Genomic DNA, 21422 nt, shown 5'->3' with positions numbered 1-21422 from the left:
TTGTATTTACTATTACGTTTAGTCTACGGCCATGCCACCCTGAATGCACCCAATCTCATCTGTATGTTTGAAAATATTTTTGTTAGTAAATATTTGCTCTAAAAATGTTCATGTCTGTTATCTATATAAAGTTTGGATTTCACATTGATAAATTTTTAAATGCAAAACAAGTGCTTTTCCTTATTACATGTAGACACAGGGAACATGGAGGTGCTTCACCTGTATGGAAGTGAGAAACAGAAGCAGCAGTGGCTTGAGCCTCTTCTTCAAGGGAGCATTGCCTCTTGCTTCTGTATGACAGGTAAGAGCAAATCAGTCACATTCTCCCATTGTGGAGCCACTCTTTCCGGTTATTATGGAGGAACTGAAGAAATGTGGGATGTGGCTCTGTGTTTCAGGCAAATTTGCCTGTGACCAGAAAAGTGAACATGTTTGTTGTGAGCCCAATTTTAATTTTTGGCATTTTTAAATGTGCAGAATAAAATTGTCCTCCCCTTTGGGAGGACACCAGATGATGTTTTCTGGTAGCTTGCTTTAGGCATTAGCAGCAGAGTAAACCTAGTTTTATAACCTTTTGACTTGCATCTAAAATTGCCATCTGTGGGTGTTTAAGATCTTTTTTACCCTAGTGTATGAAATATTGATCTTCGTGATAATTTTATATTGACACTTAAAAACTACTCAACTCTGCCATAAACCCAGAAAAATAGAATTTTCACCAGTGTTGGTCATATAGCTCAACTTATAATCAGGTAGGGTAATTAAACTAGGAGCATGTTAATAAAAATGGGTTTTGGTACATTTGTACATAAGAAACAGTAATTAAGAACTCTTCAAAGGACAAAATCATTGTTTCATATTTGAGTATAGAATTAAACTCAATTTCATCTGGCCATGATTTTGGCCAGATTTTATTGTCCTTCTATAACATGGCATACATTTATAATAGCAAAACTGATCTCCATTTAAACCAGTAAGAGGCTGTTATTGAACACCTGCTGTATGCTGTGTCTACAAAGCTCTAATTAATTACAAAATAAGTAGAGTACACACCTACTTTTCTAAAGAAAGAGGGTCTCTAGTTTTAGAAAGAGAACACATAAAATATCTTAAGGATCCATTCAAAAGAGCAGCACATTAACAAGTGCAGATTACTATGACTGAGAGCTAGCCTATAAGTTCTAAAATGCAGTGCAGTAAAGCAGTCTTGTAAAAGTGTCCTATGGAAAACTTTCTGAAGACATTAAGTGTTGAGCAAGCTTTATAGAATGCAAAATAAATAGATTGGTGAAAGCATTCCTGATGGAATTTGCAAGGCACAGTTAGGAGTTGTTTAAGATACTACAGAAATAGAGTCACAGATGTCAAAAACAAATTTATGGTTACCAAGGGGGAAAGCAGGGGAGGGAGTGGGGAGATAAATTGGGAGATTGGGATTAACATATACACACTACTATATATAAAACAGATAACTGCTGAGAACCTACTGTATAGCACAGGGAACTCTACTCAATACTCTGTAATGACCTATATGGGAAAAGAATCTAAAAAAGAGTGGATATATGATTCACTTTTCTGTACAGCAGAAACTAACACGACATTGTAAATCAACTATATTCCAATAAAAATTAATTTAAAAAAAAAGAAAAAAGAAGTTGCTTAAGATACTAAACCTATGTTGGGGAAATCTGGCTTGCAAATATGTAGTACAGATTTTCATTGTGGGAAGTAAAGAATGATATTTTTAATGCACGTTTGATGATTGGCGAAAAGATTGAGTTGTATCCCAAGTCATATATCACTGAGGATGCCAAGAACACAGTTCGTATAGTTGATCTATCTGAGTTGTTCTAAATACTTCATTTATCCATTCATTCTTCCAATGCACATTTATTGAATACCTACTATGTGTAGGTTGTAGGAGAACCAGGGGGAATGGGGGAAGGGTAGGAAGATGAAAAAGACAAAGATGCCTCTGTCCTCAAAGAGTTCACATTTCTTTAACTAAGTGTCTTTTGTAAACTAATGGTGGCTGCCTGCCTGTAAATTCAGCCTTTGCTTATTTATAGAGCCCGATGTAGCTTCAAGTGATGCCACAAATATTGAATGTAACATCCAACAAGATGGAGATAGCTATGTAATTAATGGCAAGAAATGGTGGTGCACTGGTGAGTATTCTATTGATTCTTTGTGCCAGATGCTGTGCTAGAATAATAAAATACATAGTTACTCACTTCATGACCACCGTTCTTTAAATTCTGCCTTTGAAAGCATTTTCCAATTTAGAAATAGTTGATAAAAAGAAAAGTAATTTTAAAACAATGTCTTGATTGGGCAATGTTTATTTAAGAGCAGAAAACGTCTTTTTTTACAGTTTGTGAGAGAAAAAATTTATATTAGTGCACACTATTTTTGACCACTGTCATTTCTATCAAATTTAAATTTTAATAGGGGCATATTACATGGACTATAATAATTTATATATAATTGTTTTTAAAGAGATAAGCAGTCCATATTATTAAAAATAATATATTGTGGTACATATTTTCATTGTTTAAAAATACAAGTATTTAAGTGAAAAATAAGAGTCTTTAGACATAGAAAAATATATTATTTAGTCAACCCTCAGTAATGGACTCACGTAAATGGATAAGCCCTTTAGGCAGTTATAAAAATTGAAACCTAGATAAATGTGATTGTCTGAGGATTGCTTCTAGAGTATAAATGATAAATCTAACAGGATAACCAGCTTATTACTAAAGAAAGTTGACATCATAAAAGCAAATTACATGTTTAGAAACTTACCAGTAATATATTACAATAGCCAGAAAAGCTTTTTATGTTTTTGTTTTTGTTTTTTATTGCCAATTGTTATTCTTTCTGGAGTTTTATGAAATCTCTTACAAATTAAGAAACAAGAAAAAGACATTGAATTTTGCTACATAGTTATTCAAGTACTAAAATTATGCAGGGAAATTGTTCTTATATTAAAATTTAGATAATTTAAAATAATTATAAATGCCCCATAATTTAAATTTCTTTAATAATCTGTTTTAGATTACCTAACTTATAGTGTTTTTCTTATGTATTATTGTTACTACTATTTTCCTATATTGTTAATTTTAATTTCCATGTTTTATGCATTTATTTTTTGTTTCCTCTTTTTCTTGGCTTCTACCCCACTCCCTTTCCCCACCCTAACCTCTTCTTTGTTATAAGTTGCCACCACAGTGTTTGAAATTTGAATTTCAGAAAGATGCAGATGTTTGGTCTGAGGGAGAAGCCTCATTCATGTGTATCGAAGCAAGAGACAGAGCAGTTTTATATTTAAATGCTGAAAGTACTGGTTGGCTCTGTAGCATCTTCAGAATCGAAAGGAATCTCCTCCACATTTTGTCTTTGTCTTCTCCAGAACCCATATTTCTTGGCAACTTTCATGATATAGTTTTTAAAAGAGTTTCCCATAAAAACATACAGGACCGGGTTGAGGCAGCTGTGAAAGAGTGCAATGCTCTCTGTGATTTGGATGGCAACATCCATACGTTTGCTCATGTCGCAGTTGGTGATCAGGGAGTAGATGATATCTATGGCTTGGCAGAACTTGACAATGTTATAAGGCAGCTGAGTGACAAGGAAAACTATGACCACTGTGAGCAGAACTTTGAGGGGCCGAGATTTTGTAATGTTTGGCATCTTGATGATTGTCTTTGCCGTTATGAAGTAGCACACTGCCATAATAAGAAAGGGTATTACAAATCCAACGCAGATTTCCAGCATTTGAATTGATGCTTTCATTGATGTTCCTAGATGGTATGGAAAGATGGGAATGCACCTAGCCTTGTGATTTACTGTATAAAAAACCAGCTGAGGTATACTCAGCAAGATGGCAACCATCCAGACACAGAAACAGATGAGCCGGCATTGTTTTTGCACTCCCAATTGACTGGGGGCTTTCGTTACTGCCCAATATCTGTCTATGCTGATACAAGCCAGAAACTGCATTCCAGAGACAAAGTTGACTGTGTACAAGGCTGAAGTGACTTTGCACATGGTTTTCCCTAAAACCCACCCATGAACTGCATTAACTGCCCAAAATGGCAGAGTGAATAGAAGGAGTAAGTCTGCCACTGCCAAATTCAGGATGTACACATCTGTTTTGGTTCGCCGCTTTTTGTAATGGGCATAAATCACCACTATTATGGAATTGCCTGCAAGTCCAATGATGAAAGCTATTGTGAAGAAGGCAGGCAGGAAAACTTCTGCAAATTTTCTGACCTCTTCTTTTATACAGATCACTTCATACTGACTATAGTCATGAGTGTCATTCACTTCATTTTCCTCATAATAGTAATCTGTTGACTGGTTGTGTTCCAAAGCCATGGCTCCAATCTAAATGCCAAAAAGAATACAGGATATTTATTTTGATGTTGCTTAAGTGGAAACGCTTTTGATCTAGCATATGTTTTATTCTTTTACTAGAGAATAGATTGTTGCCATTGCATATGTGAACCTGAATCTGGCACTCTTTGAAACTCTTTAATGGAAGCCACGTTGGAATATATCCCCAAGAGTAGTTTTTCATCCCTTGTTTTTACAAGTTTGTGTACAGGAGCTGGGATTTACAGAGGGAAGATAATAATACCCTGGGGAATTTTATTAATCATTAAACCCTGTAACTTTACATATACAACTTTGTGATTCTTACACAGTATATTGACAATAAATTAAATTTTAAAATTAAAATAATTTTATTTAAAATAAATATTATTTTTATTTATTTATGAATTTATTTTAAAATAAGTTAAATATATTATCTCAGCATTTTACTTAATTTTACTGGTTGGTTTTTTTTTTTTTTTTTTTTTTTGCGGTATGCGGGCCTCTCACTGCTGTGGCCTCTCCCGCTGTGGAGCACAGGCTCCGGACGCGCAGGCTCAGCGGTCATGGCTCACGGGCCCAGCTGCTCCGCGGCATGTGGGATCCTCCCGGGCCGGGCACGAACCCGTGACCCCTGCATCGGCAGGCGGACCCTCAACCACTGCGCCACCAGGGAAGCCCCACTGGTTGGCTTTTATAAAACAAAGTCTCCTCTAGTTAGCTTCCCTCCAAAACCTGTCACCATATGCTGATTGTAAACTACTGTTTGGTAGCACTGTTGTTCCACTAGTCACCTAAGCCTTCAGCCTGTACCATCCTTGATTTATCTCTTATCTTCATCCCTGATTTCCAGTCAGCCCCTAAATTCTGATTTTACCTCCCAAATAGGTCTCAAATCTGTCTCTTCCTTTTAATCTGTGCTCCTTGACACATCCACACAATTCGACCATCATTATTACCTGGCCTATTACAATATCTTCCCAACTGGCATCCTACTGTTCTTATTCCTCCTTACCACCTCCTTGTCAAAACATTTTTCTTACTGCCATCAGAGTGCTCTCTTTCTAAAATGTCAATCCATCACTGCTGCTTATTAGCTCCTCACCTGAAAGACACATCCCTTCATCTGAAAGATACAATCTAAGCTCCTTACCATGATACCCAAGGCTCCTTCCATAATGTTGTCCTACCCATGGTTCCTGCTACATCCCTCTACTGTGCACCCTACATGGTAGACAGTAACAATACTGACATGCCAGCGATTTTCTGGCACACACCATGTTGCAGCACATGTCTACATCATTACTCATTCTGTTCTTTTATCTGATGGACTATTTCCTGCCGTTCCCTTGAAGGGCCAGTTCCTACCCAGTTAACTTAGATGTCACCTCTCCAGAAGACTTTCCCAATCCAATAACTGTATCTGCATATCTCTCAGAGAACTGACCCCATCCTATGGAAGACATGTTTCTCAGACTACCTTTTCCCTCTGTGCTCTAAGTTCCCTAAGACTATGACCTGTTGGATTTATGTTTATAATTAATACCCAAAGAGAGTGCCTGGCACACTCTAGGTGCCCAGCAGATATTTGTCAAACTAAAGGTTTTACCAACAGGTATAAAGCTATTACTCTAGAATGGAAAGATGATACTCCAGGAATCTCATGTCTCTTCATTAAGTTATTCTACTGTACTGGCTATTAACATCCTGTAGTATTAAGATAAGCTTGCACAGAATTCACAAGTTTTAAAATATATATAATAATAACTTTCAGTGTTTTTATTATAGTGCTGAGTTTTGTTATGCTTTTTCCTTAGCCCTTCTGTCTCCCTTTATCCTTAAAGTTATTTGAAAAGTTCCGATCTGGAAGACTACTCTAGTCTTCGTTTTCTTATATGTTAATTATTAATATGGTAGGAACTTTGTTCTTTCCTTCTCTTTTATCACACAAATCTTGAACCTGGTGATAAGGTGTAATATGGCCAAACAGTATAAGATATTAAGGAAAGATATTTTAAAAGAATTAATCATACTAAAAATATGAATAAATAAGAATAGGAATGGAAACTATTTGCAGAAGTGATCCTTCTGGCAGAAACATAGAAACACATTTAAATGCCTTTGTAATTATCATAAGAATAAAAAAATTAACAATAAAACAAAGCAGGAAAAAATGATATAGCAAAACCTATTATTAACAAAGTTTTATAGGCAAGTAATGGTATTAAAATAATATTTTCTTCTTGCTATATTCATATTTTTGTTTTAAGGTTAACATGTATAACTGTTATCAAATAGGTCTGTTTTGCACATGTAAACATTTATGCATCAAGACTCCCTCTACAAACATAAATATACCAAACCTTTGGGCTTAAAAGAAAATCATATACAAGTCTGAATGAAAAAAGAAAGAAAAAACCAACCTGTTTCTGTCAGCAGACAAGAGCAGTCTTGATTGCAGAGAGTAAGATAGAATGACCTCTCTAAATCAGAATACTTTTATTTTCGTTTTATACCCCGCCTTTGTCTTACATCCAGTAAGGCTTTCAGGAAATTTAACCTTGTGAGCACTTGATCTTTTATTTTATGTATAACCATCCTGTGAACTCAAATCCAAGTTCTTAAGTGTCCTAGGTTACAAACTTGAAGGAATTCGATCTCGTTTCAAAAATTACAGACCTTTCGAAGTTTCCACTTAGCCAAAGGGAACAGGAATGTGCCTGCAGCTGAGGTACTGACTGCCAAACCAAAAGAATTCACCAGAGTGCCTCAAGGCAGCTAACAAAGATTTACTTGTAGGTAGCATCTAGACAAATACTCTCTAAAATTATTTTGTCTAGGAAAGAAAACAAAAATGATTGTAACCTAGAAAGTTATCTTTGTGAAGACTAAATTATCAAAAACTAAATTCTAAGTAATCATTAGGCATTTATAGTAGAACTAAAATTTTTATACCACATCATTTTGTATTTTGCTTAAACTATGAGACTCCCCTTGGCCTCACTGTACTCCTTATCTGTCCTTGACCCCAGAGTATGCCTTTCCCCACGACTTTAAATTCTTGTGCCTTCCTGTAATCTTCTTCAATGACCAGCTACAAACTTTCAAAATCCTTCTGTCTGGAAAGGCTATCTCTGGCTATGTCCCCCTCCCCCTACTTCCAAACAAATGAAAGTTAGAGAAAGAAGAGAAATGTATGCAGATTTAACCCTTGGCCTTGACTCTCCTCACATTTGCATAACAGTTCCCTTATTTACTTTCTCTAGGCTCAGTCTCCCCCTTCAGAAGTTATTTCAGGCCAATGCCATTTTTTCTACAAGCAATTGATCCTACTTTCCTGTTGATTCACAGAAAATAAACTCTAGAGCACTGGGGCCTTCATCTTCCCACATTATGTGTCTGGGGGTACAGCCAACTTCTCCTACTTGTTATCCACCAGTCTTTGAGAAGAGTTATTTGCATGCAGCTAAGCCATCTCACCAAGAAAAAAGTGCCTGACCAAATGTAAAATAGATAGCTAGTGAGAAGCAGCCACATAGCACAGGAAGATCAGCTCGGTGTTTTGTGACCACCTTGAGGGGTGGGATAGGGAGGATGGGAGGGAGATGCAAGAGGGAAGGAATATGGGGATTATGTATATGTATAAGTGATTCACTTTGTTATACAACAGAAACTAACACACCATTGTAAAGCAATTATACTCCAATAAAGATGTTAAATAAATAAAACAAAACACTTCCAAATTGAAAAAAGAAAAAGAAAAAAGTGCCTGGATTTGTAGTGTTAGACATTTTCCATGGTGTAAACACTCCCACCATGGCCAATTTCAGCTACCAATGTGAAGTCACTGAGCGCAAATTTGCTAAGAGATGAGCATATCAGCCTTTCTTAGCAGACTCTAGCACAATTCTTCCAAAAGAGGCATCTTTTCTCCTTACCATGGCTGATCATTACTCTGATCTCTTGCTGCTTGCTGAGGGATACTGCTCTTAAATTTATCCCTGCCCTCTCTAGACTCTCTGGTCTTTTGCCTTCTCTTACCTCTTATTCTTCTTTATCTTATGTATTTTGGGGGCAGGAGGAAGCAAACAAACAACCTTCCACTAAATTCTTAGAATGGCCTACCCTCCATCCCTCATTGCCTCTCTGACTTATTTCCTTCTGTTCCCCTTTGCTTGCTTATTCTGCCACACCAACCTCCTTGCTGTTTTGAAATGTGCTAGGCACATTCCTTCACATTCCTTTTGTACTGGCTCTTCTATTTGCCTGGAATGTGCTTCCTTTCAATACTTGCAAGGCTCACTCCCTCATGTCTTTCCAGTCTTTGTCCAATCACCACCACCTCACTGAGGCAACCCCTGATTATTCTATTTAAAATACCCTTCACAAACAAAACAAATGAACAAACATAACAAAACAGAAACAGAGTTATAGATACAGAGAACAAACTGATGGTTGCCAGGTGGGAGGGGGATGGGGGAGGAAAGAAATAGGTAAGGGAGATTAAGAGATTACAAACTCTTAAAAAGAGATTACAGGGCTTCCTTGGTGGTGCAGTGGTTAAGAATCTGCCTGCCAATGCAGGAGACACGGGTTCAAGCCCTGGTCAGGGAAGATCCCACATGCCTCGAAGCAACTAAGCCCACATGCCATAACTACTGAGCCTGTGCTCTAGAGTCGGAGCTCCACAACGAGAGAAGCCACAGCAATGAGAAGCCCGTGGGCACCACAACGAAGAGTAGCCCCTGCTTGCCCGAAGACCCAATGCAGCCAAAAATAAATAAATGTATAAAAAAATACATCTTCGTTGATATGTATACATTTAATACATTATTCCATAGCGTGCATCAAATTTTCAAAAAAAAAAAAAGGATTACAAACTTCCAGTTGCAAAATAAATGAGTCATGGGGATGAAATGTATAGTGTGAGCAATATAGCCAATAAGTAAGTAATATCTTTGTATGTTGACATATCATAACTAGATTTATCATAGTGGTCAGTTTAAAATGTTTAGAAATATCCAGTCACTGTGTCATGTAACAGGAACTAACATAGTGTTGTAGGTCAATTGTACTTCACAAACAAACAAACATAAAAAAAGAGATCAGATATGTGGTTGTAAGAGGCAGGTGGAAGTGGAAGGGAATTGGATGAAGGTGGTCAAAAAAGGTACAAACTTCCAGTTATAAGATACATAAGTAGTAGGGATGTAATGTACAACATAATAAATAGAATTAACACTGTTGCGTGTTATATATGGAAGGTGTTAAGAGAGTAAACCCTAAGAGTTCTCATCACAAGGAAGAAAATATTTTTCTATTTCTTTCATTTTGTATCTGTGTGAGATGATGGATGTTCACCAAACTTATTGTGATAATCATTTCATGACGTATGTAAGTCAAACTTATACAGAGCTGTATGTCAATTATATCTCAATAAAACAGAGGGCAAAAATTAAATAAATAAACTAAATACCCTTCACCTGCCTATACTCCCAATCAACCTTACCATAGCACTTTTCATGTGCTAATTTACCATATCATTTATATTCTGTTTGGTGTCTAATGTATCTCACCCTATATTAGAATATAAGCTTCATCAGATTAGGGACTTTTGTATAATTTGTTCATATATAAATATATAGAATAGTGCCTGGCATGTAGTAGATACTCAATAAATACTTTGAATTAATAAATAATTCTACTTTCCCTTCTGATTATTGTCCCATTTTACTTGCCCTTGATGCTGTAGTTCTTTAATGGCTAATTAAATTTATGAATGAATGAATGAATCAATCAATCAACCAATCAATCAGTGCTTAAGTAACTTATCTTCCACAGACTTATAAATTTAGCAATGCAGCTGGAATTTTAGATCCAGATCTTTAGTCTTAGATGATTTCTACTTTTTCATACTATCCCTTATGCATATGTATAATTCCATGATGTCGTCTATTATAGAATTTTGATACATATTTATAGATATTTAAAAGTATCCGTCCTTTTCCTTCATTTCCTCCCCCATGTACTTTCAACCACATACTTTCTTGTAAATAGGATTCCCTTCTTGTAAATCAGTTATAAAGCTATAATCTTCACATCTTTTCAATTCAGTCATTATTTTTGCTAACTCAAACACATACCCAGCCCCTGGGGCATAAAGGATCTCAGGATCAAGCTTCCTCTGGTAGTATATAGTGAGTCACACCTGTGTATGAAACATGGTGAAACTAGCTCACTGACTGACCTTTTCCTGTATTTTCCTCCTCAACAGAACTAGAAGAGGTGTTAATAGGGAATACTTGACAACATTTGAAAGTCAATCATAAAGCTTGGAGGATAGGGAAAGGCATCACTTACCTTAGGCAACTTTTCAGAGTATTTACTTGATGCTTCTTTAGCGCCTTTTTTTTTTTTTTTTTTGTACCTCTCTTCCACTTGCCTTCCACCATAAGTTGATTCCAACTGGCTTCTCACCATAAATTGTCTCTCACCCTTTCTCACTGGTCCTAACATAGCAATGTCCCTTGTTCCTATAGAGTCTTTCTCTCCACACCCATTTCTCATCTTCCTCTTGTAGTGCCATTTTTCTCAGTATTAGGTGCTTGGGAAGCAATCTGACTAAACTATATTTTACATTTTCACTGAAAATGTCTTCGATATTGAGATATAAATTAATAATCTTATGATTACTCTTTAGTGTCCATACTACATATTGAATTCATATTGTATATGAGTTTTTTATTTAGCATTTTTGCTTAAGCACTATCATGTTATTCAAACTCACTATAAATGACATTTTTTCATAGCTAAATAATATTTTATGTGGATTACCATAATTTGACTTACCATTCAACTACTATAGGACTTTTTGAATGTTTCCAGTGTTTTGCTATTACAAATAATGTTATAGAGAGCATCTTTGTAGATATGGTAGGAAACTGCACTTAATCTAATCTTACTGAGGGATGTTGAAGAATGGGACTAACCATGTATAACTATCCCTTTTCTTATTACACTAAATATAGCATTCTGTAGAATAATCTTAGAGTTCTTACAATTAAGTGCATAGAAAGCTTCCTTATTCTTTTTAGAAGGGTTCCATTATGTGGACATACCATTTAATAGTCTCTTATTGATGGATATTGATTTATGCCCAATTCTTTGCAAGTATAAACAATACTACTACAGGTAATAATCTACATCTGTCAGTTCATTCAGAAGCAGCTATATCTGTAGGATAAATCCCAGAAGTTGAATTGGTGGATCAAAGGATAAACGAATCTGTAATTTTGATGGATATTGCCAAATTGTACTACAGAGGGATGGTATTACTTTGCACTTTCACCAATAATATATGCAACTGGGGCTTCCCTGGTGGCGCAGTGGTTGAGAATCTGCCTGCTAATGCAGGGGACACGGGTTCGAGCCCTGGTCTGGGAAGATCCCACAGGCCGCGGAGCAACTAGGCCCGTGAGCCACAACTACTGAGCCTGCGCGTCTGGAGCCTGTGCTCCGCAACAAGAGAGGCCGCGATAGTGAGAGGCCCACGCACCGCGATGAAGAGTGGCCCCCGCTTGCCACAACTAGAGAAAGCCCTCACACAGAATTGAAGACCCAACACAGCCATGAATAAATAAATAAATAAATAAATAAATAAATAAATAAATAAGCCAAGCATTTGAAACCCTTTAAAAAAAAATATATATATATATATATATATATGGAACTGTCTATTTCCCTAGAACGTTGCCAGTTGAATGTGTTATCCCACTACCATCTTGCTGTCTTAAATGACTTGTAACAGATTCAGTACCCTTCCCCTGCCCTTGCCAGCTATTTGTGAGATATTTTCCCTAAATTGTTTTTTGCTTTAATTTTGTTTCTTACTGTACAATAATTTTATACAGATAAACCAGTCAATCTTTTTCCTTTGATTTCTTTTTTTTTTTTTTTTTTTTTTTTGGCTGCGTGCAGGGATTGAAGCTGGGGCCTTGTCAGTGAGAGCTCAGAGTCCTAACCACTGGACTGCCAGGGAATTCCCACATTTATTTTTGAGGCTTAAAATTTCTTTCCCATCCAGAGATTTCATAGATACTAAATTGTTTTTTCTTCTAGATTTTTTAATGTCTTTTTAAAATAAATAAATAAATTTATTTATTTATTTTTGGTTGCATTGGGTCTTCGTTGCTGTGCGCGGGCTTCTCACTGCGGTGGCTTCTCTTTTTATGGCGCACGGGCTCTAGGCTTGTGGGCTTCAGTAGTTGTGGCTTGCGGGCCTTAGAGCACAGGCTCAGTAGTTGTGGAGCACAAGATTTGTTGCTCCGCAGCATGTGGGATCTTCCAGGACCAGGGTTCGAACCCGTGTCCCATGCATTGGCAGGCGGATTCTTAACCACTGCGCCACCAGGGAAGCCCTTTAATGTCTTGATTATTTAAATTTTTTTTAAATTTTCAATTCTGCTCTATTTGGACCTGATTTTGATCCAATGGTATTTTGTAATAGTGACAGCATGTAACATTTATTGAATACTTATTAAATATAAACCTTCCTAGCGGTAGAGTAAGTGAATTTCAAAGGTTGTTTCCCCTATTAATAATAGCACATATTCCAAGGGCACACATGAGATTGTTTTTTTTCTTAACCGAATGATAAACTTTTTCTTTTTTTAACAAGTGGAAATTTCATTGTAAAATGTTACTTAACTCATATTGGTTTTTTATTTGTATTTAAATTAAAGCTAAGTAGTAATATTAATGCTAAGACCAAATGAAGTTTAAGTATTTCACCTCAGACGTTCAATGTTGGTAGAAGAAATAACCTTGAGACTTTGTACATGGCTAACTGCACTTCATATTATATTATTGTTTATATCACTTTTTTTTATTGTTACAGGCCATATCCATACCCAATAGTCATGTTTTTCTCCACCTGTCATCTTTCCTTGTGTTAGAGAATGATTTTGTTTGATAACCATGTGGTTGTAAGAGCCTGTGAAATTAAAACTCATCAGCAAATATCAGTAAAATGTCCTTTTCAGCCTGACTTAATCCTGGCACTTGAACAGTTTTGAAATACCACAGAGTCTGGATTAAAAACAAAATTATCTTATCTATGCCATCTGTTTTCATTCATGAAGTCCTGTGACACAGCAGATATATTTAGATGTTTTCTGGTCTATTCAGATTTCCTTTAATATATTTAATTTATGACATTTGGTATCCTGTTCATTAACTAAAATAACATGAGAGCAAAAACTCCCTTTAGAAGAAGGACATTTCTGTTGCTGCACCTGCCAAATTATGCTTGTAGCTAAGATGAGATGGTATATTTGTGAGAGAGTTTTCCCATTTTCTGAAACATCAAGGTTAAATCAAAATATTTCAAAATTTACAGCTTATATATTCACCCTTACTTCCTCTACTTAATGACCCCCAAAAGGAGAGCCAATTTAGAAGTTTTATCTTTTTAGAATCTGAATTGTTTTTCATATTAGATTGAGCAAAGCAGAATTAAAGAATTATTTGCCTTGTTTCTTGAGTTTCTTCAAAATTTACCTGATATCTGAAATCTGTTGGACACTTACATAAAGCTGTGGCAACATTTTTTTATGATAGAAAGAGCAAGACAAGAAATACTATTGGGAAATATTAAAGAGAAATATAGAATTGGAAAAGGATGGCTTTTGGTTAGGGTTTGAGGGAATTGTAGACAAGATTTTACTTTTGAAGGATTCAGCTTCTGTTTATCTAGAATTAAAATCCATGAAACCTTAAAAGATTTACCCAAAATGTTCTTGATTACCAGGATAGAGAGTAGACAAAGAAAAGATCTGTAATGAAAATGAACCCCAAGTCATACCATTATGTCCTAATCTGATCTTCAGAAGTACACCCACCAAGGAGATAATGTGTTATATGGGGCAAGTGGACTGACTCTTCAGCCTAAGGGCCTCAAGTCTTCCTACGAGTAAAAGCTCAAAAACCCCAAGTAGAAAAATATCCAGTTGAAAAATTAAAAGTAAGCCTTTCTGGAAAAGACTATTTTCTCAATAATTTTTAGCTAAGAATCAAAGCATGATTACATATTATTGCAGAGCCAGGATGAATCAAGGGTAAAAAAATTCCCCCAGCCCAGTGTTTTCAGATAAGAAATTTCAGTTAAGATGCACAGTGTAATTTAAGTATTATCATTTACCATTTGAATCATCCTGATGTTCTTCAGGTTGATCCTCAGATTTGTGGAACTCATTTTCTATGTATTAGCACCTATAAAAATCAGAAGGACACACTGTTGTAAAAATAAACACAATTTGGAAAGTCAGACATGGTTCAATAAAGGAGGATAGTCAAGTGGGCTCAACATCAAGAGTATAACACCTTAGATTTTTAAAACTTAATTTTGAAATATGTGAATGGGGAAATCTTTTCTCATTAAAATCTGGAAGATGTAGCAGCTGAAACATCCTTCTTATAAAAAGTTCTTTCAGAACTGATTGAAAAGTAGATTCCATTAAATTTGGAGAAACCCAAATTAGAGCATTGGTTTTAAAACAATTGCATTTTAATATTTTTTCTTTTTGCCCTGAATATCAATTTCTTTATTAGTCCAATAATTTGTTTTCCAATACCTCTTATATATGTATATCATTTCACACAAGTGAAACGCTGTTGGATAAATTTTTTAAAGTGGGAATTGACACATATTTTTAAAATTTTTATTGGAGTATAGTTGCCTTACAATATTGTGTTAGTTTCTACTGTACAACAAAGTGAATCAGCTATACGTATACATGTATACCCTCTTTTTTGGATTTCCTTCCCATTTAGGTCACCACAGAGCATTGAGTAGAGTTCCCTGTGCTATACAGTAGGTTCTCATTAGTTATCTGTGCATTTTAATCTTAACTATATTTTACTTTACATATGTAATTCACAATACATAATAATTGAGGGGAATAGAATTGTTAGGTCTTGGTTTTGTTGGTTTAAAAATTTTAGAGCCTCTAAGATTCCTAATTCTGCTTCCTAAATCATATTTTGAGGTGATCATTGCATTTCTTTTTTTTTTAACATCTTTATTGGAGTATAATTACTTTACAATGATGTGTTAGTTTCTGCTTTATAAAAAAGTGAATCAGTTATACATACACATATATCCCCATATCTCTTTCCTCTTGTGTCTCCTTCCCTTCCACCCTCCCTATCCCACCCCTCTAGATGGTCACAAAGCACAGAGCTGATCTCCCTGTGCTATGTGGCTTCTTCCCACTAGCTATCTGTTTTACGTTTGGTAGTGTATATAGATCATTGCATTTCTAAAACTTCAACTGACACTAATGTTAGGTACATGATGTAAGAAACCATCACACTGGATAAGTGAAGACCTGGTTTTGGCAAAGTTTAAAGGAGAGAACTCTAGGGGAGCGCCATGTCTGGTGTGATGGAAAAAGTGCTTAAAATTCACCTTCTCACAGGTAACAAATAAAAAGCTACAAAAAATAACTACCTGAAGGGTCTGGGGAGTGACCAAAGACAGGCTGATTTTGTAGCGGAGTCAGAATTTGGAAGACGAGACAGGTGCTAGGTCTCATTTTAAGGCTTTAGCCTAGGGACTTCCCTGATGGTGCAGTGGTTAAGAATCTGCCTGCCAGTGCAGGGAACACGGGTTCCAGCCCTGGTCTGGGAAGATCCCACATGCCGTGGAGCAACTAAGCCCATGCACCACAACTACTGAGCCTCCGCTCTAGAGCCCACGAGCCACAACTACTGAATCCCATGCACCTAGAGCCCATGCTCTGCAACAAGAGAAGCTACCGCAAAGAGAAGCCCACACACCGCAATGAAGAGTAGCCCCCACTTGCCGCAACTAGAGAAAGCCCACGGACAGCACACGAAGACCCAATGTGGCCAAAAAAAAAAAAGGGGGGCTTTGGCCTAAGTACACAATGTGGTGCAAGAATGCTGAAGCTTCTCTAGATAACTCGGGTTTGTGTCCTAAGGAACGAGAGGACAGTGTCTGGGGCAGCCATCACTCCCAGAAAATGATAGAATAGGGTGGGATTTCAGGAAAGGAGAAACCTGGAAAAAGTGAGATCTGTTTCATGTGTAAACTTTGCCCAAGTCTCTGGCTTACTCGTGAACCAAAGTGATTCACAGGGCAGACACAAAGCACCTTGCAGCTAAATAAAAAGAGCTGAACTGAAATGTGACCTCCCATTCACCTTAATTGAGACAGACTCTGAAGTTTGACTCTACTTAAGTTAACTGCCCTATAAAACAAAAACATTAATGCTTTTCAGAGAGATAGAACAGAATCTAGAGTCTTCAAAACAAAGGAATCACAATGTCCAGAATACAATCTAAAATTACTCATCAAATGAAGAACCAGGAAAACATGATCCACTTTCAAGGGGAAAGCCCAACCCTCCAAATGACACAGATGTTGGAATTATCAGGCAAGGACTTAAGACAGCTACTATAAATTTGCTCAGTGAGGTTAAGAAAAAGGAAAAGAAAATATCAGAAGATAAATAGAAAACATGAAAAAGAACTAATTAGAAATATTAGAATTGAAAAGTAAAATATCTGAAAAAAATTCACTGAATGGGCTTAAAAACATAATGGAGATGACAGAGGAAAGAGTTAATGAACTTGGAATTATCCAATTTGAAGAAAAGATGGAGAGAAATGAACAGTCTCAGGAAACTGTGGGATGATATCAAAAGGTCTAAACTATGTGTACTTGGAGTTCCAGAAGAAGAGGCAAGAAGGAGAGATGGCCATTTAAAAGAAGAACATCTGTATAATGGAATATTATCCAGTGCAAAAAGAAAGGAGCTACCAAGCCATGAAAAGACATGGAGAAACTTTAAATGCCTATTATTAAGTGAAAAGGCTATGATTCCAACTATATGACATTCTGGAAAAGACAAAACTCTCTGGAGACAGTAAGAAGATCAGTCGTTGCCAGGGTTGGGGGTGGGGAGGGATGAGTAGCTGGAGCACAGAGGATTTTTAGGACAGTGAGATGTATAATGATGGGTACATGTCATTATACCTTTGCCCTAACCCATAGAATGTACAACATCAAGAATGATCAGTAGGGCCTCCCTGGTGGCGCAGTGGTTGAGAGTCCGCCTGCCGATGCAGGGGATACGGGTTCGTGCCCCGGTCTGGGAGGATCCCATATGCCGCGGAGCGGCTGGGCCCGTGAGCCATGGCTGCTGAGCCTGCGCATCCGGAGCCTGTGCTCCGCAACGGGAGAGGCCACAACAGTGAGAGGCCCGCATACCACAAAAAAAAAAAAAAAAAAAAAAAAAAAAAGAATGATCAGTAATGTGTATACAGATCTATGAAAATACTGTGGAATAAGCCCAGGAAAGATGCATAGTGTTCCAATGGGTCCTTCTGTAAGTAAAAACAATCAGAGTCCAGGCTTTAAATGCTCAAAGTGTGATGGGAAGCTTTATAAAGTAACAGTCAATAGAAAGTTAAGAATCAGTCTTAGAGATTTATTCAATGCCAGTTCTTGCCATCGTGTTTTTTCTGTTTTGTTTTGTTTTTGTTTTTTTGGCTGCACTGTGCAATTTGAGGGATCTCAGTTCCCCGACCAGGGATTGAACCCGGGCCAGTGGCAGTGAAAGCCCAAAATCCTAACCACTAGGCCACCAGGGAACTCCCTTCTTGCCATCATTTTGAAATTGATAAACTGGGCATAGTTCAGAAAGCAACCTGATGCCTTTACGGGAGATGGAGCCACATTAGTGCTCTGCGTGGGTTCACCACTGCAGGAGAACGTTATGTTTTCTCTTAAAGGCAAAATGCTTGTAGTTTTGCCTCTTTACTTTGTATTTACTTTTAAAGTTGTACTTGTTCACCTACCAGTGTATACAAAATCCTATATTTGGGATGTTTTTTCTATAATAAAATGTTATCATTTTAAAAAAAAAGAATGAACTATAATGTAAACTATGAACTTTGGGTGGTTATGATGGTCAATGTAGGTTCATCACTTGTAAAAAATGTACCACTCTGGTGAGCAGTATTGATAATGGGGGAAGCTATGTATGGAGGTGGGAAGGGGGATATGGGAAATCTCTGTACCTTCCCCTCAATTTTGCTATGAACCTAAAACTGCTCTAAAATTATATATATATATATATATATATATATATATATATATATTATATATATTAATATATATATAATATATACAAAATTCTAGAAATCCTATAACTGCCATTTATTATTGGTTGGTATACAATAAGTATGTTTAACCTGAATTAAAGGCCTTTGTTATCTAATATCAATACACATACCGCAGACTTTTCAAGGCATTGTAAAGTGTTCTACTTGGGCAACATTAAATTTCTGTTGTATTTGTGAAGATGCTTACGTTTTTCCTTTAACAAAAAGCAGATTTATTTATTTTCAATATAAAAACTTTCTATTGAATTTTCTTTGAAGCAACTGGTAATAAGATTATGATGCAAAAACACAGAAGGGTGGAGAAAATAGTCTTGCCCTTTATCTTATATATAATATGTCATATTTGTCTTAGCCCCAGGATAAGGCAATAAGTCATATATTTGGGAAAAAATAGGAGACAATTTTGCTTAACATATTTATTATGTGATTACAGTGTTGCGTCAAATGCCAACTTAATGCTGTTTTTTTTCAATGTTCTGCTCCAGTTAGTTAAAAGGCTTCCTTCCCTTCCTTTCTAGTCATTAAATAAAAGCGTATATGTATATATGATTGCAAGTTCTGACAATTCCTTTGGCTTTGGCCATGGAGAAAGCAGTCTTGTGATTCAAGTTCTAAATCAGTTTAAGGTGTTTCCTTATTCCACTACCAGCCTGGGGATGAACAGAATCATCCATTTTAGGCACACTGCCTCCCTCCCTTCCCCTCCTTTTCCCAGATGAAATCTATTTTTAGTGTTTTTATCATTTTAGGCATTTCATAAGGCAGAGGTGTACATGTAGGATTTCTGGAGTTATGTATTATCACTTAGAAGTGGGGAAGTGCCACACTATATGCAGGAAATTGCCTCCACAGTCCAAAGATAAAACGTTCAGATTAAAGGGAAATTAGGAAAGAGAAAAAATATATTGCAGTTTATTCAGCAGGTCTCTCAGTTTCCTTCTCCAAATTAGGATCTACAGATTTATTCACAAGATAATAGGCTGGTTTTTAAAATTTTTTTAAAAAAGTAGTAGTAGTTATTGTTATTCAATTAGAAATGGTAACAAATCTGAAAATATTTAAGAGCATACTGTTTCCCATCCCTTCACACAACAATACCATACCCTAGAGAAGACTCTAGTTTTCTGATTTTAGTTCTCTGGTTTCTGCTATAATTTTAGGTAAAATGTTTTTTTCTCTCTCCCAGTTTATTCATTCTAGACACTACTTATCGATTCCCCAATTTGATTAAGAACAGTTTCACTCATATGTATTATAACTCTCTGCCCTTTTGTAATGTAGACATTTATTATTTCAATTTTTTGACTGATTACTTTTTACACTTTAGATGATATCTCTAAATTTCTCCTCTGCATCCCCATTCCACAGAATCTCTTCAAGCTCCTCTTTATAACCTAAAGATACATGAGTGCACCTACCCCTTTCTCTACCTTTTATTCTTCCCTTCCATATTTTACCTTATGTCAGCCACAGCTTCTACTTTTACATTGTCAGAATTACTAACATTTATTTCTGTCTTGCAACTATAATCATTGTTGAACACAGAATGACTCTACACTTTGAAAACCAACACTTACCTTATAGGACTATGCTAATATTGTTCAATGCTGGTCTGAGTAGTGTATTAGATAGGTTTCATGTCCTTCTCTAACTGATTCAATATAATATCACCTTGGCCAGTGTAAGGAGAGTGTTTCTAAGCATCAACATCAGTTAAGATAGTTTTACACTCTATGTATTATTTAAATTCATGCCATACTGTAGTTTCTTTTATATTTAGACCATGGTTCACTTGTACATTTACAAATTATTTTCCTGCAGTTTCTAATTGCCATTTTTCTTTCATTTCATTATTTGCTTTTATATCTCCTTCCCCTTATCCATACACACACATGCGCACGCACACACACACACGCACACACCTTTAAATTGTAACTTTAATTCTATTGAGTTCTTTCTTTTCTGGAGACCTCTCTCCTGGAGTCTTTAGTCTTCCGATTCCAATCAGTTTTACAGTTTCTTTATTTGGGCCTGTCATTCTCTTTAATGCTGCAGACTCTTCACATACTACAGATCCTTGTTTTTCTGTTCATACTTAAGAAAAAAGGAAGAGTAGCTGGTTGAGGTTTCCTTTGTTTTAACAGCTCTTTTCCAGCCATTTTTCTCTCCTGAGTAGCAGTTCTGCAAGGAAACTTTTGGTGGAGCTGGGCTGGGACTCACTTTAGAGTCTGCTGATGGGAAGCTAGCTTTCAGGCTACAGGCCCCCAGGTCTCAGAATGACTTTATGCCACCTGTTACATTTGCCCAACTATAAATACTGGATTAATCCCCCTTTGGTAGCCTCACTTCTCAGTCATAACTTCTGACTCCAGAGTCAGAACCCTCTCCCTTTGCAGTTCCTTACATCATTTGCTAGGCTCTGACTTCTCTGTACATTTCATTGGTCAACTTGCCTCTATCTGTTCCCCAGATATTTATTGAAAGCTCTCATTTGTTGGTGGCCAATCCTGTTGCCTCACATTCTTTACTTCCTTTCTGTTATGGTTATGCCTTCATTATACTTTTATGTTTTTATTTCAATGGGATCTCAGGAGCAATGGGAGATAAACACATATTTCTGCTATCTTGAATCTCTCCAAGTTGGTTTTAGAAAAGCTATCAATTCAGTTTCCGCTCTAAACTCTAGGAAATATTAGATTGTTTCTACTCTATAGTTTTCTCTGTTTATTTAGTATCTCCTCATATAGACTGAAAACACTGCAAGAGCTGTAGTTGTTCATTCTGTTTCATCCATTTCTTCTATAGAGCCAAAGATTCAATTGTAAGGAGTTTCA

At 36.4% G+C, this 21422-nt stretch overlaps 2 protein-coding genes across 2 annotated transcripts in view; one reads left to right on the top strand and one right to left on the bottom strand.

The window, feature by feature from the left end:
- ACAD11 (acyl-CoA dehydrogenase family member 11) overlaps window positions 1–21422 on the top strand; it is a gene marked incomplete at both ends in the record, with an annotated part of 103062 nt that overhangs the window by 55513 nt on the left and 26127 nt on the right. Inside the window, 2 exons of the mRNA XM_079705136.1 lie at window positions 194–301; window positions 2070–2168. Coding sequence (XP_079561262.1) covers window positions 194–301; window positions 2070–2168 — 207 coding nt within the window. The remainder of the gene's footprint in view (window positions 1–193; window positions 302–2069; window positions 2169–21422) is intronic.
- Window positions 3328–4380, bottom strand: ACKR4 (atypical chemokine receptor 4; the record flags this gene model as incomplete). Its single annotated transcript, XM_079705140.1, has 1 exon — window positions 3328–4380. The coding sequence occupies one exon, from the start codon at window positions 4378–4380 to the stop codon at window positions 3328–3330; it is 1053 nt and encodes a 350-aa protein (XP_079561266.1).

The sequence above is a fragment of the Hyperoodon ampullatus genome (genome assembly GCF_949752795.1).
Source record: "Hyperoodon ampullatus genome assembly, chromosome: 5".
Classification (NCBI taxonomy): Eukaryota; Metazoa; Chordata; class Mammalia; order Artiodactyla; family Ziphiidae; genus Hyperoodon; species Hyperoodon ampullatus.
This window is presented reverse-complemented; position numbering and strand designations above follow the sequence as displayed.